This window comes from Oncorhynchus tshawytscha, linkage group LG26 (genome assembly GCF_018296145.1).
Source record: "Oncorhynchus tshawytscha isolate Ot180627B linkage group LG26, Otsh_v2.0, whole genome shotgun sequence".
Lineage (NCBI taxonomy): Eukaryota > Metazoa > Chordata > Actinopteri > Salmoniformes > Salmonidae > Oncorhynchus > Oncorhynchus tshawytscha.
Window position 1 is genome coordinate 38,480,473 of NC_056454.1, and position 26,898 is coordinate 38,507,370.

The window sequence follows — 26,898 nt, forward strand, 5'->3', positions numbered from 1 at the left end:
AGAGATCCTCACTGAACTTCTGGAGAGAGTTTGCTGCACTGAAAGTAAAGGGGCTGAATAATTTTGCACGCCCAATTTTTCAGTTTTTGATTTGTTAAAAAAGTTTGAAATATCCAATAAATGTCGTTCCACTTCATGATTGTGTCCCACTTGTTGTTGATTCTTCACAAAAAAATACAGTTTTATATCTTTATGTTTGAAGCCTGAAATGTGGCAAAAGGTTGCAAAGTTCAAGGGGGCCGAATACTTTTGCAAAGCACTGTATATCTGTTGGTCACAGACACCTTTTAAAAAAGAAAAGTAGGGGCATGGATCAGAAGACCAGTCAGTATCTGGTGTGACCACCATCTTCCTCATGCAGCCTGACACATCTCCTTCACATAGAGTTGACCAGGCTGTTGATTGTGTCCCGTGAAATGTTGTCCCACTCCTCTTCAATGGCTGTGCGAAGTTGCTGGATATTGGCGGGAACTGGAACACGCTGTCTTACATGTTGCTCCAGAGCATCCCAAACATGCTCAATGGGTGACATGTCTGGTGAGTCAGCAGGTCATTGAATAACTGGGACATTTTCAGCTTCCAGGAATTGTGTAAAGATCCTAGCGACATGGGGCCATGATTTATCATGCTGAAACATGAGGTGATGGCGGCGGATGAATGGCACATCAATGGACCTTAGGATCTTGTCACTTGTCATACATCTGTGCATTCAAATTGCCCTCCATAAAATGCAATTGTGTTCATTGTCATTAGCTTATGCCTCCCCATACAATGACACCACCCCCACCACGGGGTACTCTGTTCACAACCTCGACATCAGCAAACTGCTCCCCCACCTGCCCGGTACAGTTGAAACCAGGATTCATCCATGAAGAGCACACTTCTCCAGTGTGCCAGTGACCATCAAAGGTGAGCATTTGCTCAATGAAGTTGGTTATGATGCTGAACTACAGTCAGATCAAGACCCTGGTGAGTACGACGAGCACGCAGATGAGCTTCCTGAGACGGTTTCTGACAGATTGTGCAGAAAGTCTTTGGTTGTGCGGGTGGCTGGTTGCAGACGATCCCGCAGATGAAGAAGCCGGATGTGGAGGTCCTGGGCTGGCTTGGTTACACAACTTTCGAGGAAGCTTATGGTAGAGAAATTAACATTCAATTCTCTGTCAAAAGTTCTGGTGGACATTTCTGCAGTCAGCATGCCCATTGCATGCTCCCTCAAAACTTGAGGCATTGTGTTGTGTGACAAAACTGCACATTTTAGAGTGATCATTAATTGTCCCCAGCACAATTTGTATCTGTGAAATGATCATGCTGTTTAATCAGCTTCTTGATATTCCACACCTGTCAGGTGGATGAATTATCTTGGCAAAGGAGAAATGCTCACTAACAGGGATGTAAACAAGTTTGTGCACAACATTTGAGACAAATACGCTTTTTTTGCATATGGAACATTTCTGTGATATTTTATTTCAGCTCATGAAACATGGGACCAACATTTTACATGTTGTGTTTATATCTGTGTTCAGTGTAATAACCATCATATCGAAGTAAACTTGGAGTCATGCAAAGATATGGTGTGTGGTCCTCCCACTACAACTCGTCCAGGAAAGCATGAAGTTTATAAGGCTACAGATGAAATCAATTATGATGAACTTCACAGGGTGGTGAAAGTGCAAGGTGATGAGCTTGATGCTCCTTTCCAATACATATTGAGGGTCTTATTCTGGTGAGATGATAATCGATGTTTGATTGCCTTTTGACAAATGAAATTAAATCTGGCTCTTTTGTCCATAATAATCTCATTTAGGCTATACATAGGCCTACGTGCACTCTAGCCAAAATTTATAACGCAAACATTTTTATCAGAAAACAAACCATCAGTAGATTTGAAAATGTGATGGAAACCCATTTAACTTGCATTTTTTATTTGGTACATGGGAATTTAATCACATGTGCACTACATCATCACACACAGCCTTGTATCAGCAAAACGTCAATTTGACGGAAACATCTCGTGGGAAAATATTTGCATTAGAATCTGTCACCTCCATTCACACCTTGACTCCATTCACACCTTGATGATCATCCGAACAATGATAAGGGTAGGAAGGGACATGTGACAGAGTGAAGTACAGTAGTGAAGTACTCAACAACACTCACATAAAAATAAATACAAATCTGGGGTTCTAGGATTTAGAGACATTGAAGCTTAGCCCAAAGTCATTAGGGGGGTCTGGTGGCATCCCCCCCCCCCCAGAAAAAGAAATAAGGAATTTCAACAGCTAAATGCATATATTTGGTGCACTTTGAGATGAACATTGAGAGATTACATCTTTTTCAGGTAACTTGCACCTTCCCACCTTCCACAGCAGATACTGCCAATACTCAATTACAGTTGCTACCGTGGGTCTCTCTACTCTGGAACACTCTCTACTGTTTAAATATAGACTCTGACCTGTCCAATGAGCCAAACTGAATAAAGAATCCCACAATACCCAAACACCCTCCATCTCTCGCACAAACACACACACTGTGCAGTACATAGAATCCATAGAGCAGCTCACCCCACCTCTGCCTCTCTCCTTTGCCTTCTCTATGTCTGTTCCTGTCTCCCTTGTCTGCCCTCTTCTCTTGCTGTCTCTTAGTATTCTTAAAAATATATATTTTTTAGCCCTTTTTTCTCCCCAATTTCATGGTATCCAATTGTCTCATCGCTGCAACTCCCTTACGAACTCGGGAGAGGTCGAGAGCCATGCGACCTCCGAAACACAACCCAACCAAGCCGCACTGCTTCTTGACACAATGCCCAATTAACCCAGAAGCCAGCTGCACCAATGTGTCACCACTGTACACGGTGTCAGTGTGCACTGCTCCCAGCCCACCACAGGACTCGCAAGTGCGTGATGGGAAAAGGACATCCCTGCTGGCCAAACACTCCCCTAACCCGGACGACGCTGGGCCAATTGTGAACCGCCCCATGGGTCTCCTGGTTGCAGCCAGCTGCAACAGAGCCTGGACTCAAACCTAGAATCTCTAGTGGCACAGCTAGCACAATGCAGTGCCTTAGACCACTGCACCACTCGGGAGGCCCCATCTCTTAGTATTCTATGTTGCTGTCGCTTGTCTACCCTCCTCTCTCGTCCTGTCCTAATTGTAAAGTGTAAAAGTAAACAATTGTTTTAATAGTAATAGTCACAGGCTTTTTCAACTCACCTGCAAATTCTTTGTAAACCATGTTTAACTTTTTAACAGTCTGTTTTTCACCTCTTATAATTTGTGCAAATAAATACAACTAATTAGAATCTATACAACAGCTTGATGTGATACAGTCTACAGTGTGCTCAATCCACCTCTTCTCTCTCCATCTGCCCTCTTCTATCACTTTCTCTATGTCTTGTCTGTTGCTGTCTGTGTCGTGTCTGTTGCTGTCTCAGGTTCTTATATTTGTTACTGTCTCCTTTGTCTATCCTCTTCTGTTATGGCCTGTTCTGTTCTTCTGGTGTCTCTCTCCATCCCCTATTTTTCTGTCTAGTTTTGCAATCCAAAATAGTCAAGGGGATACTGGGGTGTGTGAGGATCTGTGTTATGCACTATAGCCCGTTACCATATCATATGTGATGGAATATTATTTGCTGTTGGCTTGTGTGGGTGTATGTGTTATGCAACATAGCTGATTTGAGACATCGTTAACAGTTTCAGGGCCATGGGCCTTTCTCGTGATGGAAAAATACAGAAGAACATAAAAACGGACGCATACAGAACGTAGTGTAGGGAACAAACAGTCTTTTGTTAGATAACAGGAGCCAGGTGTGTGATAACTGTATCGAGTGTGTGAGCGCATAGATATTCTACATAACTACAACGACTGACCGCTGAACCGCCTAGGGTGCTGGGACCAGCTCGTGCGCCAACAATCAACGATAGGCTGAATGAGTTTAAACCACGCCCAGTCTCTACTCTGTGACAGGCCGGCTCGAAAGCAGGAACTACTTCTGTCAGAGTATATTATAATAACTTTGTCAGGAACAAGTCAGTTCTCTGTTCTACCTTGTGGGGTGTTACAGTGAACCCATATATACAAAAATTACATTTACCACTTATTGCTTAGCTAATAAAAAGTACATAGTATACAATACGGTGACTCAGTGTCATATTTATCCTGATACCAGATTTGATTGACGCAACCCTTAACAGGTAACTTAAATTGTTTTGGGTCTGGGTTCACCTAAATCATCCTCTTCCTACCATTTGCCCCTGACTGCTGCTGTTCAAAGTGCTCTGTTGGCCTGCTGTTCTCATCTGCCCTCCTCCTTGGTTCATATGAAAGGTGGCAAGGAAGAGGTGCAACATCTTCAGTTAGTTTTAAAGGGTGACTGCACTTCCTGATTGGGCATCGTTTTAGATTTAGTTAATTAAGAAACGCTAGCGACCATGACTGAATTCAAATGGGGGTTGGTTTCGGGGTGTGGTTTGATGTGGGTGTCTCGTGTGTGTATATTCGCAGGTGGGAAGAGTTAGACAAATTATTTAGCCAATTAGCTTCAGCCGGCGGGTGTGCGACTTGACTTTTGACTTTGGATAGCCTATCTCTCAAATCAAATCAAATCAAATTTTATTTGTCACATACACATGGTTAGCAGATGTTAATGCGAGTGTAGCGAAATGCTTGTAGGCTCTCTGAGGCTAGTTAGGGAACGTTAATAAATTACACAATGTAAATTATACAATATTTTTTATGTTGCACACCTTTTAGTTTTCTCCTGAAATGCGTTCAATATTCGTATATGAATTTCTACAATTTATAGTTGGTTTAAGGTTTTTAAGTAATTGACATTTGGAGCTATTGGAATTGTAATATATTGTCCCATGTGCATTGCGTATTTTACCGATGGTCCCTAAAACTAGCCCCATAGGGATATCCAATGTTCACCCAAATTTACCACAGGCATTACGATCAGATTGGGTCACATGCAACTGCACTCCAAATGTATGATTACTTGTGTGCTGCCAGCTGTGGGCATATGGGCAGGAGCTGTGGGCAGGATTGAAACGCAACCTTCATTTACTGTACATTGTTATGCTATCACGACCATAAGTCACACAAAACTGAATTTTGGACGAGACTGACTTAATGACAAATTATGCTATTTACACTTTGTAGTCAATTTTGACACTAGAATAAATGTATCTGACTCATATCGATGCCACATAAGCTGTTTTCTAAATGAGAAGTTGGTTTTAGTTTTTTTAGTTGCTCTTTAAAGTTACTATATACCAACATGACCAGGGCAACTCAACTGTCAAGAAAACGCAAGTGTCTGCGCAACAGTGCAACACAACTCCAAACACGACAGATAAGAAGCTTCATAGCCTCTAGGCTATATGAATATAAAGAGACATGAGCCTCAAAAAATGACTTATAGAATGGAATAGGTTATAAAACCTCTATGATTCATTTCATTTCGTCAGTTCTACCAGCTATTGTGAGATTTTTAGATTACATAACATTTGAGGAGACAGAATTTAAGGGCCTATGCATTTTCAATGTTTTGTTCAACTACAATATAACCACAAAGCTGGCCATTATTTCCCCTCTCTTTCTAGCTGTCTCCCCCTTCCCTTCTAAGCTCAACTTTGTTTATTTGTCATATACACAATATATCAATGGAGTGTACAGTGCAATGAAATGCTTCCTTGCAGGTTGACAATGCAACAAGAGTAGTACAAATAAAAGCTCAATTAAATCATTTCCCCAATTTAATAATGGGCAGTTTTCTTAATTGTTATAAATTGTTATATAGACTATATGGAAATAACAGACATGAGCCAACCATTTTTACCTGTACAATTGAATAGGTTATAAGACCTCTATAATTCATTAAACGCTACCTACAGAAACCCATCAAATACACTCGCTGGAAATAAACACTTTTCCTAATAACATGACTTATATCAACATCCTTAGCTTTCCCATTCACCAAATATACTGTTAAATAACACTGACCGATACCCAATAGCTTAAGGATGCTAACGCTAGCTTATTAGCATTTGCCAACCCTTATGCTGAGACCAGGAGACTAGCTATATAGAACAAAAATATAAATGCTGCATGTAAAGTGTTGGTCCGATGTTTCATGAGCTGAAATAAAAGATCCCAGAAATGTTGCATATGCACAAAAAGCTTATTTCTCTCAAATTTTGTACACTAATTTGTTTACATTCCTGTAAGTGAGCATTTCTCCATTGCCAAGGTAATCCATCCACCTGACAGGTGTGGCATATCAATAAGCTGATTAAACGGCATGATCATTACACAGGTGCATTATTACCTTGTGCTGGGGACAATACCATTCCACTCTAAAATGTGTAGTTTTGTCTCACAACACAATACCAAATATGTCACATTCTGACCTTAGTTCTTTTGTTATGGCTTTGTTTTAGTATGGTCAGGGTGTGAGTTGGGTGGGTTGTCTGTTAGTTTTTCTATGATTTGCTATTTCTGTGTTTGGCCTGGTATGGTTCTCAATCAGAGGCAGCTGTCAATCGTTGTCCCTGATTGAGAACCATATTTAGTTAGCCTGTTTTCTATTATAATACCAACATGTTTAAAGCAGACCACCATAGTCCCTGTGCCCAAGAACACTAAGGTAACCTGCCTAAATGACTACCAACTCGTAGCACTCACGTCTGTAGCCATGAAGTGCTTTGAAAGGCTGGTCATGGCTCACATCAACACCATTATCCCAGAAACATTAGATCCACTCAATTTGCATACTGCCCCAACAGATCCACAGATGATGCAATATCTATTGCACTGCACATGGTCCTTTCACACATGGACAAAAGGAACACTTATGTGAGAATGCTATTCATTGACTACAGCTCAGCGTTTAACACCATTGTGCCCTCAAAGCTCATCACGAAGCTAAGGACCCTGGGACTAAACACCTCCCTCTGCAACTGGATCCTGGACTTCCTGACTGGCCGCCCCCAGGTGGTAAGAGTAGGTAACAACACATCCACCATGCTGATCCTCAACACGGGGGCCCCTCAGGGGTGTGTGCTCAGTCCCCTCCTGTACTCTCTGTTCACGCATGACTGCACAGCCAGGCACGACTCCAACACCACCATTAAGTTTTCCGATGACAAAACAGTGGTAGACCTGATCACCGACAAGACAAAACAGTGGTAGACCTGATCACCGACAAGTGAGAGAGTAAAGTATTTGATCCCCTGCTGATTTTGTACGTTTGCCCACTGACAAAGAAATTATCAGTCTATAATTTTAATGGTAGGTTTATTTGAACAGTGAGAGACAGAATAACAACAAAAAAAATCCAGAAAAACGCATGTCAAAAATGTTATAAATTGATTTGAATTTTAATGAGGGAAATAAGTATTTGACCCCCTCACAATCAGAAAGATTTCTGGCTCCCAGGTGCCTTTTCTACAGGTAACGAGCTGAGATTAGGAGCACACTCTTAAAGGGAGTTCTCCTAATCTTAGCTTGTTACCTGTATAAAAGCTGAGCATGCTGAAAAAAGAAGTAAACATTGGTCAGGTGAAGCAACAGCTGGTGTCATTCTGGAAGTGGAGGAGAGAAGAGTTCACAGCAATGTACTCCATCTGGAAGCCTCCTGCGACTACAGAGGCATCGGACAGGAACTTTAGTGTCATCACATTCCCTGTGGGAGAGAGAAACGGAGAAAGGTGACAGGCTTATCAATGAAAACACTTATAATTGGAAATCAATAAACAATTGATGATTAAAAAGGGTTATCAGTGCCAGACATTTACTGTAGCTTTTTGATCTATAATATTAGCATTTAATATGGTAATAAAATAGGAATGTGTTTGTGCATACCTGTGCTTATGAGGTCATCTGGTAAATAATCTCCACAGTACCTGGAAATAATACATGTATTTACTTGATAGTTGATCAACATGGTCAGACAGTAGCCTATGTTATGACAGTATGTTGTGGGAAAAGACATGAGTCTTACGAGTCTCCATTACAACGTGAACTCAACAAACTAAAACTAAATGTAAAGGCACATTCAATCAAAACCTAGATCCTCACCTCCCAGCGAAGCCAGTGATGTCGTCATAACTGTCATAGATCTCTAAAAAGTCTGATAGACAGGCCGTGTCCTCCTCCACATCAAATTCCAGGAAGTGCAGGCGTATCCTCTGTCCGTAGCGTACACGGATGTGCCAGTAGCAGATCTGTTCATCCTGGTACTCCTCCGGGTAACCGGGTGACTGGATGATCCTTTGCTGATCTGTCAGAGTACCTCCACACTCCTTTGCTGTGGACCAGGCGAAAGAAGGAGGAGATAGGATGAGGAAATATACTTAAGAGATAAAAGTTAACTTTATATATTAGATGAGATAGACGAATACTTTAGCGGATTAAATAAGACTTTGTGATGGGTAATGTCCATAGATAAAAGTAAAGAGAATATTCTGCACACTAGCTGTTGCTTTAGACTCTAGGGTAATGATATCATATAAGCAAAACATTTCAGCAAGAACTATCATTATGTATTACTACATCAGTGTATTACATTTGCTGTCATCATAAGTAAATGCATTATGATAAATTAAAATATGGGTATTTTGTTTTGCTTATGTTGTTCTCTCTGATGTGACCACTGAATGACGTTAGAAATAAAGTTAGGGGCCTCCTGAGTAGCACAGCAGTCTAAGGCACTGCATTGCCGTGTTTGAGGCGTGACTACAGACGCGGTTCCATCCCAGGCTGTGTCATAACTGCGTGACCGAGAGTCCAGTAGGGCGGCGTATTATTTGGCCCATGTCGTCCGGGTTAGGGGAGGGTTTGGCCCAGCGTCGTCCGGGTTAGGGGAGGGTTTGGCCCAGCGTCGTCCGGGTTAGGGGAGGGTTTGGCCCAGCGTCGTCCGGGTTAGGGAGGGTTTGGCCCAGCGTCGTCCGGGTTAGGGGAGGGTTTGGCCCAGTGTCGTCCGGGTTAGGGGAGGGCTTGGCCCAGTGTCGTCCAGGTTAGGGGAGGGTTTGGCCCAGCGTCGTCCGGGTTAGGGGAGGGTTTGGCCCATGTCGTCCGGGTTAGGGGAGGGTTTGGCCCAGTGTCGTCCGGGTTAGGGGAGGGTTTGGCCGGGGGGGCTTTACTTGGCTCATCACACTCTAGCAATTGCTTGTGGTGGGCTGGGCTCCTACAGGCTGAATTCAGTCGTCAGGTGAACAGTCTTTCCTCCGACACATTGGTGCAGCTGGCTTCCGGGTTAAGGAGCGCGGTTTAAAGGGTCATGTTTCATAGGACGCATGACTCGACCTTCACCTCTACCAAGCCCGTTGGGGGGTTGCAGCAATGAGACAAGATCGTAATTGGATCGCAATTAGATTTCACAAAGTTGGGGAGAAAAGGGGAGGTAAAATACAAAAAATAATAATAATTAGAAAAGAGACTTTGTCTTCTGAATGAACACAATTCCTTCCACGTGTGCAGTTGGGTGAAAATTAAATCAAAAGCTCCCCTAGATCCCCAGGATTTGTAGAGGGAACATTTCTGTAATTAAGAGTTGGTTTTATGCAATTCAACCGTCATTTATCAAATGTGAACCATACATCCTCAACGTCACAGGGAATTAGGGAGAACATTTGTGCCGGTTTCTCAAATGACACCCTATTCCCTTTGTAGTGTACTACCTTTTGACCAGCGCCACAGGCAGTATCACTCAAGGCAGCTATCTCATCCAATGAGGCAACCTCTTCCATGTTGAGTACAGTCATCACGTGGTGCCAACTATCATGTATCATTCTCCACAATAAAAACATAAAAACAGGCCCCAATGCAGCTGTTTTGTCATGATTAATTAAATATGTTGTAAAAGTGTTGTAAATACGTCCCTAATAGTTATAATGACTGAATAAATACTGAGTACGTATCACAAAAGGAGTTAAGAGTTTAAAGACTTGGTTCTTACCACAGATTTAATTTTGGTATTATCTAGAGTCAGACCATTAAGAGTTCAGTGTATTCCTCTTTGGATTTACACCTCAACGTGTTGCATTGACTTAATGTATTTGATTTCCGTCAGTGGCAATAATGCAGTTTCACAGGGCCCCCTGATAAGTCAGAGCATGAGGCCCCCCTGCAAGAGGGGGCAGGCTGTGCCACCATTGGATAGTTTAAAGACTGGATTTTTACCACATTACTGAAAGTTTAGCATTTTTATATCATATCGAGACAAATAACAGTCATTGGATATTAAGTGTTCCTTGCTGACTTTGCACCTCAAAGTGTTGGTTTGCCACTCCAATCTATAATGTACGAGGTTTACATACAATCTAGAGATGTTCGGGCCATTTGGGTTTCAGTTTATCCCTAATAGGCTTTGCATCTTGAAGTGTTTCTTTGCTTTACCCACAGACTTGTATAATTATTTGCCTCGGCCTCGCCATTCTATAAGACTGACACACCATTAAACAGTCCAGTCCCAGCTAACACATAACGTTCTGAGAACCAAATGTTTCTTAGATCTTGGTGAGAGTGTACAACCTTCCCACAACTTTCTGGGAATGATGCAGGATAGTTGATTGGCTTTGGAAAATTCTCTGCATATTTAAGGAACTTGACAAAACAACATTATTTTCTTGGTATTTCATTACTTTAACAGAATATTTCCTACAATTTCAAACATGGTTACCTTTTTGGTAATGTTCCAGGAATGTTTCCAACTGGTTTGACATTGGGAATGTTCTCAAATAGTTCAGAGAATGTTAAGAAACAATGTTCTTCTGTGGGAATTTCAGTACTTCAGCATAATGTTTCCTATAGGATTCCTCATGGTTCTATATAAAGTCATGTCTCTCAAATTGTTCTGAGAATTTTAAGAAAACATTCTACTTTATTAATGTTCAGAGAAAGTCTTAAGAATTGGGAATTAAAATTCCGTTCTCAGCGTCAACAAAACTCTCTCAGGTGTGTTGGCCACGCCCACTAAATGGCCACACCTGATCTTAATGAACGCTTGTTTCCTTTGAAATGGGGTCTGTTTGAACTAAAATGAACAGCTTTGTATGTGTAAAAAACATGGCACGCTAGCTCCATCCTGGTGGCACAGTGAACTACTCCTATGAATAAAAACAGAAAAATATATGTTCGAATCTCACTAAAAAAAGGAATGTGTTTGCATGATTAATGCCTAAGGAAATTAAAGTCCATGTGTCCTATCTGCAAGTAGTGTTATTAAAAGTATTGTTAAAACATGAATTGAACATTAAGGAAGTTATTCAAAAACCTCCAAATCAAATCACATTTTTATTTGTCCCATGCTTTGTAAACACCAGGTGTAGACAAAAATAAAATGCTTACTTATTGGCCCTTCCCAACAATTCAGAGATGTATTTTATTTTTATAATAATAATAGAAAAAGATAACACAAAGAATAAATACACAATGCGTAACGATAACTTGGCTATATACAGTACACGGGATACCAATACAGAGTCATGTGCAGGGGTATTAGGAAGATACAGTGCCTTCAGAAAGTTGTCATACCCCTTGACTTATTCCACATTTTGTTGTGTTACAGCCTGAATTCAAAATGGATGACATTTTTTTCATGATCCGTCTACACACAATACCCCATAATGACAAAGTGAACACATTTTTTAAAACATTTTTGCAAGTGTATTGAAAATAAAACACAGAAATATTTAATTTACTTAAGTATTCACACCCCTGTGCCAAAACATGTTAGAATCACCTTTGGCAGCGGTTACAGCTGTGAGTCTTTCTGGGTAAGTCTCTAAGAGCCATTACAGCTGTGAGACTTTCTGGGTAAGTCTCTAAGAGCCATTACAGCTGTGAGACTTTCTGGGTATGTCTCTAAGAGCCATTACAGCTGTGAATCTTTCTGGGTAAGTCTCTAAGAGCCATTACAGCTGTGAGTCTCTAAGAGCCATTACAGCTGTGAGACTTTCTGGGTAAGTCTCTAAGAGCCATTACAGCTGTGAATCTTTCTGGGTAAGTCTCTAAGAGCCATTACAGCTGTGAATCTTTCTGGGTAAGTCTCTAAGAGCCATTACAGCTGTGAGACTTTCTGGGTAAGTCTCTAAGAGCCATTACAGCTGTGAGTCTTTCTAGGTAAGTCTCTAAGAGCCATTACAGCTGTGAGTCTCTAAGAGTCATTACAGCTGTGAGACTTTCTGGGTAAGTCTCTAAGAGCCATTACAGCTGTGAGACTTTCTGGGTAAGTCTCTAAGAGCCATTACAGCTGTGAGACTTTCTGGGTAAGTCTCTAAGAGCCATTACAGCTGTGAGACTTTCTGGGTAAGTCTCTAAGAGCCATTACAGCTGTGAATCTTTCTGGGTAAGTCTGTAAGAGCCATTACAGCTGTGAATCTTTCTGGGTAAGTCTGTAAGAGCCATTACAGCTGTGAATCTTTCTGGGTAAGTCTCTAAGAGCCATTACAGCTGTGAATCTTTCTGGGTAAGTCTCTAAGAGCCATTACAGCTGTGAGTCTTTCTGGGTAAGTCTCTAAGAGCCATTACAGCTGTGAATCTTTCTGGGTAAGTCTCTAAGAGCCATTACAGCTGTGAATCTTTCTGGGTAAGTCTCTAAGAGCCATTACAGCTGTGAGACTTTCTGGGTAAGTCTCTAAGAGCCATTACAGCTGTGAGTCTTTCTGGGTAAGTCTCTAAGAGCCATTACAGCTGTGAGACTTTCTGGGTAAGTCTCTAAGAGCCATTACAGCTGTGAATCTTTCTGGGTAAGTCTCTAAGAGCCATTACAGCTGTGAATCTTTCTGGGTAAGTCTCTAAGAGCCATTACAGCTGTGAGACTTTCTGGGTAAGTCTCTAAGAGCCATTACAGCTGTGAGACTTTCTGGGTAAGTCTCTAAGAGCTTTGCACACCTGGATTATATATTTGCACGTTATACTTTTTGAAATCCTTCAAGCTCTGACAAGTTGGTTGTTGATCATTACTAGACAGCCATTTACAAGTCTTGCCATATATTTTCAAGCTGATTTAAGTCAAAACCGCAACTAGGCACTCAGGAACATTCAATGTGGTCTTGGTAAACAACTCAAGTGTATATTTGGGCTTGTGTTTAAGGTTATTGTCCTGCACAAAGGTGAATTTGTCTCCCAGTGTCTGTTGTAAAGCAGACTGATTCAGGTTTTCAAATCAAATTTTATTGGTCACATACACATATTTAGCAGATATTATTGCGGGTGTACCGATATGCTTGTGTTCCTAGCTCCAACAGTGCAGTAGTATCTAACAATTCACAACAATACACAAATCTAAAAGTTTCCTCTAGGATTTTGCCTTTGCTTAGCTCTATTCTATTTATTTTTATCCCCCCCAAAACTCCGTAGTCCTTACCAAAGACAGGCATACCCGTAACATGATGCAGCCACCACCATGCTTGTAAATATGAAGAGTGGTACTCAGTGATGTGTTGTGTTGGATTTGCCTCAAACATAATGCTTTGTATTCAGGACATAAAGTGAATTTCTTTGCCACATTTTTTACAGTTTTACTTTAGAATGCATGTCTTGCATATTTTGTATTCTGTACAGGTTGTCATTTAGGTTAGTATTGTGGAGTAACTACAATGCTCCCATTTGTCATGTTTTTACTACTCACAGTTGGGGTTGTAGCAGTAGACGTCCCATCTCTCACTCTTGTTCAACCTGTACCCATAGTTGATGATGCCAACCCTGCCGAAACCACAGTTGGCACCGGCTTTGACGATAGGGTAGCCCACACGTCCTTTGTCATACCATCCAGCCGCACACACATGTAAACCTAAGACAGAGGCAAAAAATTTGCCTGGTAACCAATCTGAAAGATTCACGAAAGAGTGTCACTGATAAAACCATAAGAGAGCTTGGTTTATAGAGCTAGCATCCATCCCCGTCTTAGTACCACAGATAAAACACTCTAACAGAAGATCTCAAGGGAATATTGGATTATCACCAGCCATTCGGCTTGGTCATATCCTTAAAACAAAACCAAGTCTTTGGAAATGCTATTGTCCCTGTCAAAAATGTGTTTTTGCATCTGCAATTACAAGCAGACCATTGATGTGGGGGATGTGGAAGGGGATGGTTGGTGGATGGTTGGGGTAAAGCATAATGAACTCCAATGTATCGTAAAAGCCTCCAGTCAATCAGCGGACCACAGTCAGTGAGAAAAGGCAAGAGAGATAAACTCAAGGCTCCTAGGTTGATTGGCCATAGGGCAGCTCAGCTCTAACCACAGACAGACGAGTAGTGGTTTCCAAATGCCAGATCCTGAGTTCCAGGGCCTGATTGGGCTTCAATCCGTCTGCCAGCCATGGGAACAGCATCGTTACCCAGCTAGGCAGGTGTTATCGTTCTTACAATACTTGAGAGGCCTCTGATCACAGCCGGACGAATTCCCTCCCCACCCCTTGGTCCTAACCCTTCAATGTTTGTAGAGCTGTAAAGTGCTGGGAATATGGTGGAAGGGCCACGCCCTTACACTGCTTATTTACCCTTCAGATCAGCAAACATCAAAGGGTTAGGCCCAAGGGGAAGGGAGAGAATTGGGACCGGCTGCAGTCCCACAAAGCAACGGGTTGCAGGAGCTGTAGTTGCAAGATGTCTTTGATTGATTTCATGGGAGAAAGACAAGATAAACACAGCTCTTCCTGCCATTGCTTGACCAGTGATACTAGTGACCACATGTTTGGCTAATATAAACTGGTTACATGTGTTCTTAGGCAAACTGTGAGGCGTCGTTAATCAACAGTGGTAATGGCATTTTGTAAACTCAGGGGCCACTCATGAACTGCCAGTGCTTAGGTTGAAAGTCATTGACATTGATAGAATCTAATTGGCAACATTGTGCTGCTTGTGAGTTATGTTCCTCCAGACTCCTTGTCTGGTAAATTCAGAGAGAAAGAGAGAGAGACAGAGAGAGAGAGAGAGCACCACCACCACCACCAGTTATTGCATTGCAAACCTATCTGACGAGCAGCCTCCAGTTGATCGTAAGTGGCCAGTGTCCCTCCTTCGTATTTGCACACGGCCTTGGCTTCCTTATAAGTCAGCTGGTATCTCCCTTTACGCGATTCCCTGTGGTAGACTCCGGCGGCTTGCTCTGTCCAGGAAAAAACAACAACTCAAATCAAATTTTATTGGTCGTGGACACATAAGCATTTCGATAACATCTGCAAACTATGTTTGCTCCAAGAGTGCAGTAATACCTATCAATACAAAACAACACGCACAAATGAAAGTAAAACAATTAAGGACCTAAGAAATATCCGAACGAGCAATGTCAGAGTCTGGAATTTCAATATACTGTATATGTTTAGACAGTATATGAATAGAAAATGTGTGTACAGCAGTAATAATATATAGAATGAGCCTCGACTAGAATACAGTATATACATATGAAGTGGGTAAAACAGCATGTAAACATGATTAAAGTGACCAATGTTCAATGACTATGTACATAGGGCAGTAGTCTCTAGGTGCAGGGTAGAGCACCAGGTGGTAGATGGCTAGTAACAGTGACTAAGGTTCAGGGCAGGGTACTGGGCAGAGGATGGCTAGTGGTGACTACTTAACAGTCTGATGGTCTGGAGATAGAAGCTGTTTTTCCAGTCTCTCGGTCCCAGCTTTGATGCACCTGTACCGTCTCCGCCTTGTAGACGGTCGCGGGGTGAACAGGCCGTGGCTCGGGTGGCTGAGGTCCTTGATGATATTCTTGACCTTCCTGTGACACTGGGTGCTGTAGATGTCCTGGAGGGCAAGCAGTGTGCCCCTGTTGATGCATTGGGCTGACCGCACCACCCTCTGGAGAGCCCTGCGGTTGCGGATGGTGCAATTGCCATACCAGGTGGTGATACAGCCTGACAGGATGCTCTCAATAGTGCATTTGTAGAAGTTTGTGGGGGTCTTAGGGAACAAGCGGAATGTCTTCAGCCTCCTTGCACCTTCTTCACCACACTGTCTGTGTGGGTGGACCATATCATGTTGTAAGTGATGTTCACCTGAGGAACTTGAAGATTTTCACCCTCTCTACTCCCTGTCAATGTGGATGGGAGCGTGCTCACTCTGCTGTCTTCTGGAGTCCACGATCAGCTCCTTAATTTTGATGACGTTAAGGGAGAGGTTATTTTCCTGGCACCACTCCTCCAGAATCCTTACCTCCTCCTTGTAGGCTGTCTCGTCGTTGTTAGTAATCAGGCCTACTATTGTTGTATCATCTGCAAACTTGATGATTGAGTTGGAGACGTGTGTGACTACGCAGTCATGGGTGAACAGGGAGTATAGCAGGGGACTGAGCACCCACCCTTGAGGGGCCCACGTGTTGAGGATCAGCGTAGTGGAGGTGTTATTACCTACCTTCACCACCTGGGGGCGGCCCGTCAGGAAGTCCAGGACCCAGTTGCACAGGGCAGGGTTCAGACACAGGGCCCCAAGCTTAGCGATGAGCTTGGAGGACACTATGGAGTTGAAGACTGAGCTCTAGTTGATGAACAGCATCCTTACATAGGTATTCCTCTTGTCCAGACACGATAGGGAAGTGTGCAGTCCAATGGTGATCTGTAGGGCCGATATGGGTGTCGGGTAAGGTGTAGGGAATATGTTCCGTAACTAGCCTCTCAAAGCACTTCATGATGACAGAAGTGAGTACTACGGGGAGGTAGCCATTTTATTGGATGACTGTCATTCATATTCCATTCAGCCAGCTCAACGTAACATTGATAGATTTAGGCTACTACATGATACTAAAATGTTCCCTATACCCATCATGAGGTTGCTACAACCTAGCCTATGAATGAAAGTTTACAATGTAGGTGCACAGGTCACACACTCTTGCCTGCATCTTTTTCAACAGAACACTCATATCATAATCACTAACCGCTACACACAGCCTACATTGTTGTAGCCATATTAACTAGCTAATGTCATAGTCAACATAGATACTAGAACTAATGCTACACCCCCAATAATATCTGATAAATATGTGTATGTGACCAATACAATTTGACTTGATTTGATAGTAAACCCACTTAAATCATGCAGTACAGTGTACAGTCAGCAAGCAGTTTGGCAGTTACACCGGCGGGTCCCGGTGTCAATAGATTAATGAAGCAAAAGCTTATCTTGACTTGGAAGAGTTCCAGTGTTGGACAGTCATAGCCATATCTGCTTGAGCTGGGTGTTTGATTCAGCCAAACTAGCTAGCTGCATTCACTAGCTAAGTGAAAAAAACAATACAGCAAATTATAGATATCTCTCCCTCCCTCTCTCTCTCTTGCTTCTCCTTTTATAAAGAAATTCATTTGTTCAAAACTGTTCAACTGTTGTTGTTCTCTCTCAAGTCAACTACTCACCACATTTTATGCATGGCATTGCTAGCTAGCTGAAGCTTATGCTTTCAGTACTAGATTCATTATCTGATCCTTTGATTGGATGGACAACATGTCAGTTCATGATGCAAGAGCTCTGATCGGTTGGACGACGTCCTACAGAAGTTGTCATAATTATTGAGTAAGTCTATGGAAGGGGGTGAGAACCATGAGCCTCCTAGGTTTTGTATTGAAGTCAATGTACCCAGAGGAGAACAGAAACTAGCTGTCCTCCAGCTTCACCAGGGTGCTACCCTACAGAGTGCTATTGAGGCTACTGTAGATTGTGTTTTAATCAATTATTTGACTACATGTGAATATATTTAGTATATCTAAAAAGGATAACTTCTTGTTAATGTTTCACTAGTTTTATTTCCCCTCCTCTGAGGAGCCTCCACTGCTGTAAACACTCCAGCCAGCTGGTCTGCACATGCTCTGTGGACACGGCTTGGGATGCCGTCTGGGCCGGCAGCCATGTGAGGGTTAACATGCTTAAATGGCCAATGAGAACGAGAGTTCACAGTCCTCGTGAGTGGCGGTGGCCTGATTTGAAATGGGTGACGGTGTTTTTCTTGTCAGTCAACACTGCCATCACCATCAAAGCACTACAGTGAGACACAACTACAACAATACATATCCAGGCAAGAGGAAACAAGCAGAAAAGATTCTGTTTTACAAGATTGGAGGCATCTTTCTCAGGGAGCTAGAGCAAGCAAAGTGGCTTCAGACTAAGAAGTCCAAAGCGGAAGGAAAGAAACATGAAACACACACGGTGGATAGGCCAAAATCTTTCAACTCTAACATGTTGTGGCTGGATAGAAACCCTTAGGACAGAAGCTTAGTGTTTGTAATCTCCCTGTTGGAAGTGGCCATTCCCTATGGGGAGTCCTCCTTTGAGGCTGTTTTGATATCACGCATGCATGACCTTGTAGGACTTGGAGAGCACTCCAAATTAGCTACGAACTCATGTTTTCACCTACTAGTCAAACCAACCCTCCAAGGTGCCTTGTGAGGTGGTGCCTCGTTCTCATTATAACCCCAGAGGGTGGTGTATCTCACTGTTAGCAGAACCAAATGATATAGGAGGTTTGGGTTACATGACATATTACTGTAAACATGCAGTTAAGTTTGTGTGTTCCAGATGGGTGTAGGTCTGGTGAGCAAGTCGAGCTCATTAACTCTTATCTGAAGAAGCCTTTATGACATATTCCATTAAAATGGGTTGGGGCACTATAACATTATTAGAAAATAAACACACTGGTCTATAAACTGAGTGTTTCAAGGGCAGATGTTATAGCAGTCTCTGTGTTACAAAAGAAATGTCTTCAAACTGATATAACACTCTGTCCTTGTTCTTTCATTGCTACAGTGGTATAAAGTACTTCAGTAAAAATACTTTAAAGTACTACTTAATTAAGTAGTTGTTTTAGGTATCTGTACTTTACTATTTATATTTTTGACTACTTTTACTTCACTACATTCCTAAAGAAAATAATGTACTTTTTACTGCAAACACTTTCCCTGACACCCAAAAGTACTCGTTACATTTGCAACGCTTAGCAGGACAAGAAAGTGGTCCAATTCACTCACTTATCAAGAGAACATCCCTGGTCATCCCCACTGCCACTGATCTGGCGGACTCACTAAACACAAATGCTTTGTTTGTAAATTATGTCTGAGTATTGTAGTGTGCCCCTGGCTATCTGTAAATGATGTCTGAGTGTTGTAGTGTGCCTCTAGCTATCTGTAAATGATGTCTGAGTGTTGTAGTGTGCCCCTGGCTATCTGTAAATGATGTCTGAGTGTTGTAGTGTGCCTCTAGCTATCTGTAAATGATGTCTGAGTGTTGTAGTGTGCCTCTAGCTATCTGTAAATGATGTCTGAGTGTTGTAGTGTGCCTCTAGCTATCTGTAAATGATGTCTGAGTGTTGTAGTGTGCCTCTAGCTATCTGTAAATGATGTCTGAGTGTTGTAGTGTGCCTCTAGCTATCTGTAAATGATGTCTGAGTGTTGTAGTGTGCCTCTAGCTATCTGTAAATGATGTCTGAGTGTTGTAGTGTGCCTCTAGCTATCTGTAAATGATGTCTGAGTGTTGTAGTGTGCCTCTAGCTATCTGTAAATGATGTCTGAGTGTTGTAGTGTGCCTCTAGCTATCTGTAAATGATGTCTGAGTGTTGTAGTGTGCCACTAACTATCTGTAAAGGATGTCTGAGTGTTGTAGTGTGCCTCTAGCTATCTGTAAATGATGTCTGAGTGTTGTAGTGTGCCTCTAGCTATCTGTAAATGATGTCTGAGTATTGTAGTGTGCCTCTAGCTACCTGTAAATGATGTCTGAGTATTGTAGTGTGCCTCTAGCTATCTGTAAATGATGTCTGAGTATTGTAGTGTGCCTCTAGCTACCTGTAAATGATGTCTGAGTATTGTAGTGTGCCTCTAGCTACCTGTAAATGATGTCTGAGTATTGTAGTGTGCCTCTAGCTATCTGAAAATGATGTCTGAGTATTGTAGTGTGCCTCTAGCTACCTGTAAATGATGTCTGAGTATTGTAGTGTGCCTCTAGCTACCTGTAAATGATGTCTGAGTATTGTAGTGTGCCTCTAGCTATCTGAAAATGATGTCTGAGTATTGTAGTGTGCCTCTAGCTACCTGTAAATGATGTCTGAGTATTGTAGTGTGCCTCTAGCTACCTGTAAATGATGTCTAAGTATTGTAGTGTGTCTCTAGCTACCTGTAAATGATGTCTGAGTATTGTAGTGTGCCTATAGCTACCTGTAAATGATGTCTGAGTATTGTAGTGTGCCTCTAGCTATCTGAAAATGATGTCTGAGTATTGTAGTGTGCCCCTGGCTATCTGAAAATAAAAATATATATTAAAAAAGAACATTGTGCCATCTGATTTTCTTGTTATAAGTAATTTGAAATGATTCATACTTTTACTTTTGATACTTAAGTATATTTTTGCAATTAGATAGATCTTTGAAACTTAAGTATATTTAAAACTAAATACTTTTAGACTTTTACTCAAGTAGTATTTTTCTGGTTGACTTTTACTTGAGTCATTTTCTACATACATGCTTTTACTCAAGTATAACATTTTGGTACATTTTTCTCCACTGCAATGCTATGCCCTAAACTGAACACTGAAATAATGTTCTGAAGTTTGCACAGCTTTCTTGTTCATGTGTGTTTCTTGTCCCTTAGACAAAATGAAGTAGTGTGTTGGCAAGTCAACCTCATACACAGTGTTCAGTCATACATATGCCAGTGTCCAACTCTACCCCTTACCTGAACACACATCACAGTGCTATGTGTCATTTAATAACGTTACATGACTGTAAAGATTATGTAGGCAAAGTGTTATCAGGGAAAATGCTACATGTTTACAACATTGTCAATAGCCTATGTTGTGCAGGATTGTGAGAGTATGTTGAAGATAAAGAGCTGTTAGAAAAGTGAACATAAAATAAGACTTTTCTGACATATGGGAATGATAATTAGCCTAAATAAGGATTTTTTTAAAATTCAGTTTTGGACACATCAAAGGGAAACCGCGCCTCTTATATGTCTTTGTCCAAGCGACCCAACTTTTTGAAAGATCCAATGTGGTATAGTAGTGCTAAATATTACAACTGAACATTCCACAACCATCTTCTAAAATACAAACACAGAAAACTTTCAGGAGAACGTCCTGCAGAATGCCAATGTTTGCAATTGTTGGCATGCATAAAGGTTACTTCCGAAATGAATCCCTTGTTGAAAAGCAACCTAATGATTTAAGGCTCCCAAAGTAACAAAGAAAGCGCGATTTACCCAGCCATATGGAGTTATGAAATATTCCATTTCTGAAGCCCCAGGCTTGCGCTTCCTTCAAGAAGAACCCAATGGCCCAGATGACAGCGAAGACTCGCATCCTCCTCCTTGTACAGATCAGAGCTGTGCGCTGCGCTATGATGTCCTCTGGCCAGCTGCTACCGTTCGCGCTGTGCTCGCTGCTCATCTGACAACTGGCATTTAAAATGTTAGAGCCAATTTATGCCTGATCCGAAATGTGGTCAGAGGCGCCGTGTGGATGGTGTGACGCAATTGCGGAACCTCTGGAGGCATAAAGAAGCCAAATTGAATCGCGTGCACCTCTCAAATTTTAACCCAGCTGTGTTGCAACATCACCTCCTGTTTCAGCATGATAATACACGGCCCAATGTCCCAAGGAATTGTACACAATTCATGGAAGCTGAAAATGTCCATTATTCCATGGCCTGCATACTCACCAGATATGTTGCTCTTTGGGCATATCTCAAATCAATTCAAATTATATTTGTCACATGCATTGAATACAACAGGTGTAGTAGACCTTACCATGCAATGCTTACTTATTAGCCATTAACCAACAATGCAGTTCAAGAAATAGAATTAAGAAAATATTTACTAAATAAAACTAAAGTAAAAAATTTTTTTAAAGTAACTCAATAATAGAACAATAAAGCAGCAGAGGTAAATCCCTTTCCTGTGGTGATCCTCATGAGAGCCAGTTTCATCATAGTGCTTGATGGTTTTTGCAACTGCTACTTTCTTGAAATTTCTTGAAATTCTTGAAATGTTCCAGATTGACTGACCTTCATGTCTTAAAGTTGTCATGCCCTGATCTGCTTCACCTGTCTTTGTGATTCTCTCTACCATCCTCCAGGTGTCGCCCATCTTCTCCATTATCCCTTGTGTATTTATACCTGTGTTCTCTGTTTGTCTGTTGCCAGTTTGTTTTGTTTGTAGAACCTACCAGTGTTTTGTTTCCCTGCTCCTGCCTGTTTTTCTGCTCCTGTTGTCTAATATCCTGGTTCTGACCATTCCGCCTGCCCCGACCCTGAGCCTGCCTGTCGTCCTGTACCTTTGCCCCACTACCCTGGATTACTGACCTCTACCTAACCTGACTCTGAGCCCGCATGCTGTCCTGTACCTTACACCCTTTCTGGATTATTGACCCCTGCCTGCCTTTACCTGCCGTTTGCCTGCCCCTGTTCAAGGAATACACTTTTGTTTTCTTCAACACTGTCTGCACCTGTCATACTTTAAAACGTGATAAAAGTAATGGACTCCCTTTTCTCTTTGCTTATTTGAGCTGTTCTTGCCCTAATATGGACTTGATCTTTAACCAAATCGGGCTATCTTCTGTACATACCACCCCTACTGTACCTTGTCACAACACAACTGATTGGCTCAAACGCATTAAGAAGGAAAGAAATTCCACAAATGAACTATTAAGAAGGCACACCTGTTAATTGAAATGCATTCCAGGTGACCCCCTCATGAAGCTGGTTGAGAGAATGCCAAGAGTGTGCAAAGCTGTCATCAAGGCAAAGGGTGGCTACATTGAAGAATCTCAAATATAAAATATATATATATTGATTTGTTTAACACTTTTTTGGTTACTACATGATTCCATATGTGTTACTTCATAGTTTTGATGTATTTCACTATTATTCTACAATGTAGAAATTAATAAAATAAAGAAAAGACCTTGAATGAATAGTTAGGTCCAAAGTTTTTACTGGTACTGTAGATATTATAATATTTCCAAACATTTCCAATAACAGAACTTACAGTTGACCGGGGCATCTCCAGCAGGGGAGACATTTGACTAACTGACTCGTTGGAAAGATGGCATCCAAGACGGTGCCACGTTGAAAGTCACTGAGCTCTTCAGTAAGGCAGGCCATTCTACTACAAATGTTTGTCTATGGAGATTGCATGGCTGTGTGCAACGTCAGCACAATAACTGTTTGTCGGGAGCTTCATGAAATGGGTTTCCATGGCCGAGCAGCTGCACACAAGCCTATGATCACCATGCGCAATGCCAAGCGTTGGCTGGAGTGGGGTAATGCTCGCCACCATTGGCATCTGGAGCAATGGAAACGCGTTCTCTGGAGTGATGAATCACGTTTCACCATCTGGCAGTCCGACGGACGAATCTGGGTTTGGTCGGATGCCAGGAGAACGCCACCTGCATAGGGCCAACTGTAAAGTTTGGTAGAGGAGGAATAATGGTCTGGGGCTGTTTTTTATGGTTCGGGCTAGGCCCCTAAGTTCCAGTGAAGAAAAATCTACGCTACAGCATACAATGACATTCTAGACAATGTTGTGCTTCCGACTTTGCGGCAAAGGTTTGGGGAAGGCCGTTTCCTGTTTCAGCATAGCAATGCCCCGTACACAAAGCAAGGTCCATACAGAAATGGTTTGTTGAGATCGGTGCGGAAGAACTTGACTGGCCTGCACAGAGCCCTGACCTCAACCCCATCAAACACCTTTGGGATGAATTGGAACGCCGACTGTGAGCTAGGCCTAAAGGCCCAACATCAGTACTCGACCTCACCAGTGCTCTTGTGGCTGAATGGAAGCAAGTCCCTGCAGCAAGTCCCCATTCCAAAATCTAGTAGATAGCTTTCCCAGAAGAGTAGAGGCTGTTATAATAGGAAAGGGGGGACCAACTCCATATTAATGTCCATGATTTTGGAATGAGATGTTCGACAAGCAGGTGTCCACATACCTTTGGTCATGTAGTGTATGTGACATACAGAACAATTAACCATCATTGTTTGCAGCTTTGACAATAAAGTTATATTCCCTGTTGACGTCTTTAATTTTTAAAATGTCTATAGTTTGTGTGTTTTCGAATTGAAAGGACCAGTGCCAGTATGTGTTAACCTCAAATACACAATCTCAGAGCTAACGTGTTATTACATTGAAAGTTTCCCTGAGTCATCTGCGATAAACAGATGTTATAACACTATCATAATTATATCCTCCCACAGGATTCACATTGTGTGTACACGACAGTTATACTGTCCAACAATAAGATCTGCCTACATTCTAGGCATGTGTTCTTTACACTGTCCAGAGTCCCACTGCATGGGCCTGTGTGGTCATTGTGAACTACAGCCCAGTAAACGCACTACAACATGAAACACAGGAGGTTGGTTGTAGAGGAGAGGGGGATAAGGGAGTCTTTGTTTCCAGGCTGTTTTAACTGTGATGACATCCTGCCATCTCTGTGTGCCAAACTGGAGGTGGCTTTTCGTTCGTTTGTTCTCTCTCACTCACTCACTCACTCACTCACTCCCTCTCACCCGACCAGGGTTCAAATAGTATTTATTTTCTTTAAACAAAATCTACCACAAGTGCCAGGTGGGTGGGGAATTGTGATACAGTGAAATAATCTGTCTGTAAACAATTGTTGGAAAAATTACTTGTGTCATGCACAAAGTAGATGTCCTAACAAACTTGCCTAAACTATAATTTGTTAATACATTTGTGAATGAGTTTTAATGACTCCAACCTAAGTGTATGTAAACTTCCCACTTCAACTGTACCTTACTGTAATAGTAATGCAAACCTGCTGTTTAGAAAGTCCTGTGTAGATTGTGTTTTCAACCAGCATTTATCAGGAAAATAACACATCAAATTTGTTCACAGTTTTACAGTGTTAGTTTCATCAGCTGTTGTACAATATGATACAAAACATATGAAAAACTTTAAGTATTCGAATGAAAACAAATATTACTTGAATCTAGGTACGAAGACAACATGGCATGGGGACATTGTGTCAAACATAGTGTTTTTTTCTCTATCCCAAGGCGGGTCCCTCTGGGTTTTCCATCCCTGCTGAGATCATGCTGATAGTAGCCTAACTGCCATAGTGTGTCTCTCCTAGAGAGGAGGTCAACATAAAGTCGGTGCAGTGGTCTAAGGCACTGCATCTCAGCGCAAGAGGCGTCACTACAGTCCCTGCTTCGAATCCAGGCTGTATCACATCCGGCTGTGATTGAGAGTCCCATAGGGCGGTGCACAATTGGCCCAGCATGGTCCATGTTTGGCCGTCATTGTAAATAAGAATTTGTTCTTTAACTGACTTGCCTAGTTAAATAAAAAAATGTACTGCTTGATACTCTCTCCATCCAGCAGATGGTGATAAAAGACAATGTATTGAGACACAGAGAGGGAAAAACAACAGATTTTTACCTTGTCAGCTCAGGGATTTGTTCTAGCAACCTTTCGGTTACTGGCCCAACGCTCTAACCACTAGGCTACCTGCCTCTGTTAAACAGCCATCACTGACACAGAGAGGCTGCTGCCTACATAGACTCGGAATCATTGGCCACTTAAATAAATGGATCACTAGTCACTTTAATAATGACATATCTTGCATTACTCATCTCATATGTATATATTGTACTCTATACCATCTTGCCTATGACGCCCGGTCATCGCTCATCCATATATTTATATGTACATATTATATGTACTTATTCCATCCCTTTACTTAGATTTGTGTGTATTAGGTAGTTGTTGTGGACTTGTTAGATATTACTGCACCGTCGAAACTAGAAGCACAAGCATTTTTCTACACTCGTATTAACATCTGCTAACCATGTGTACGTGACCAATACAATTAGATTTGATTTGATACTGTATATGAGTGTGGTTAACGTCATCGGCCATTGTTACTCCAGAGATGTCATGTCCCATAATGTCCAGCTTGTGGAGCCAAATGATAACAGATATCATGCTGCCTAATAAAAGGAGAGAGCAACATGGCTTTTTGCATGGATAGTTCTCTATCTATTCTCTCTATATTATCTGTTAGATCGAGCTAACTCATAATCTTTGACCTGTCTCTGTGTTAGTTTAACTAGACCTGTGTGTGTGTGTGTGTGTGTCAACATTTACAAAGGTAGATGTAATTCGTGTGATGGACCTTTCACATCTGGATTGATGCAGGTAGACAATACAAGCATTTGAAAACAGAGGGACAATTCAGTCACAGAAGCATGACGTTCTGGTAAACTAATGGGCTTGTTATGGCTCACAGGGCTTTTGTGAAAGAGATTTGTAACATGCTCTGTTGAACACTGTAACACAGTTGGCACAATGGGCGTGGGCATGGGAGCGCAGAGGGATATGCATGGAAGCGTGTGGATGCCAATTGTGGGGCCAAGGGCCTGGTTATGATGGGGGCACAGATACACACACACACACAATAACACCCAGACACACACAAAGACACAGACACGCACTCACACACACTAACACCCACACACGCACTAAGACACAGACACGCTAACACACACACGCTAACACACACACACGCACTAACACACACACGCATTAACACACGCACGCACTAACACACACACGCACTAACACACACACGCACTGACACACACACACGCACTTTAGTGACACAGCATTGTTCAATGTGACTGGTCTAGAGAAAGGCCTTTGTGCTTCTGAAACGTCAACATTAAAAAACAGATAGAACAATGAGACAGATATCTCACTGGCTGTATACATGGGAAACATCCGGTTGGCATTTCCACTTACTACCAACTAGTGAGAGGATGCCCACTGGGGGGCAGTGGGAGAAGATTCAACAAGATGGATTTTGGGAGACATTCTGCAAATTGTTTAATTAATTAAACATTTGATCTCAAAACAGTTTTCTGTTCCCAAAACTAAAATCTGTTATGA

At 42.0% G+C, this 26,898-nt stretch overlaps 1 protein-coding gene across 1 annotated transcript; it reads right to left on the bottom strand.

Moving 5' to 3' along the window:
- Positions 1 to 7,427: 7,427 nt before the first annotated feature.
- On the bottom strand, positions 7,428 to 21,474 carry LOC112225599 (tumor necrosis factor-inducible gene 6 protein). The gene is made up of 6 exons (XM_024389691.2): positions 21,190 to 21,474; positions 14,979 to 15,116; positions 13,635 to 13,796; positions 8,081 to 8,309; positions 7,865 to 7,905; positions 7,428 to 7,685 (listed from the first exon to the last, which is right to left on the bottom strand). The coding sequence occupies exons 1-6, from the start codon at positions 21,374 to 21,376 to the stop codon at positions 7,558 to 7,560; spliced, it is 885 nt and encodes a 294-aa protein (XP_024245459.1). The 5' UTR covers positions 21,377 to 21,474; the 3' UTR covers positions 7,428 to 7,557.
- Positions 21,475 to 26,898: the final 5,424 nt, after the last annotated feature.

What these genes read in the sequence shown, in the direction of transcription:
- LOC112225599 (XM_024389691.2), bottom strand. Translation starts at nt 21,376, where the DNA reads ATGAGCAGCGAGCACAGCGCGAACGGTAGCAGCTGGCCAGAGGACATC. An exon ending in TCATAACTCCATATGGCTGG is followed by an intron (nt 15,117 to 21,189) that starts GTAAATCGCGCT and finishes TTTCCTGGACAG; the next exon opens with AGCAAGCCGCCGGAGTCTAC. An exon ending in AGATGACCTCATAAGCACAG is followed by an intron (nt 7,686 to 7,864) that starts GTATGCACAAAC and finishes TCTCTCCCACAG; the next exon opens with GGAATGTGATGACACTAAAG.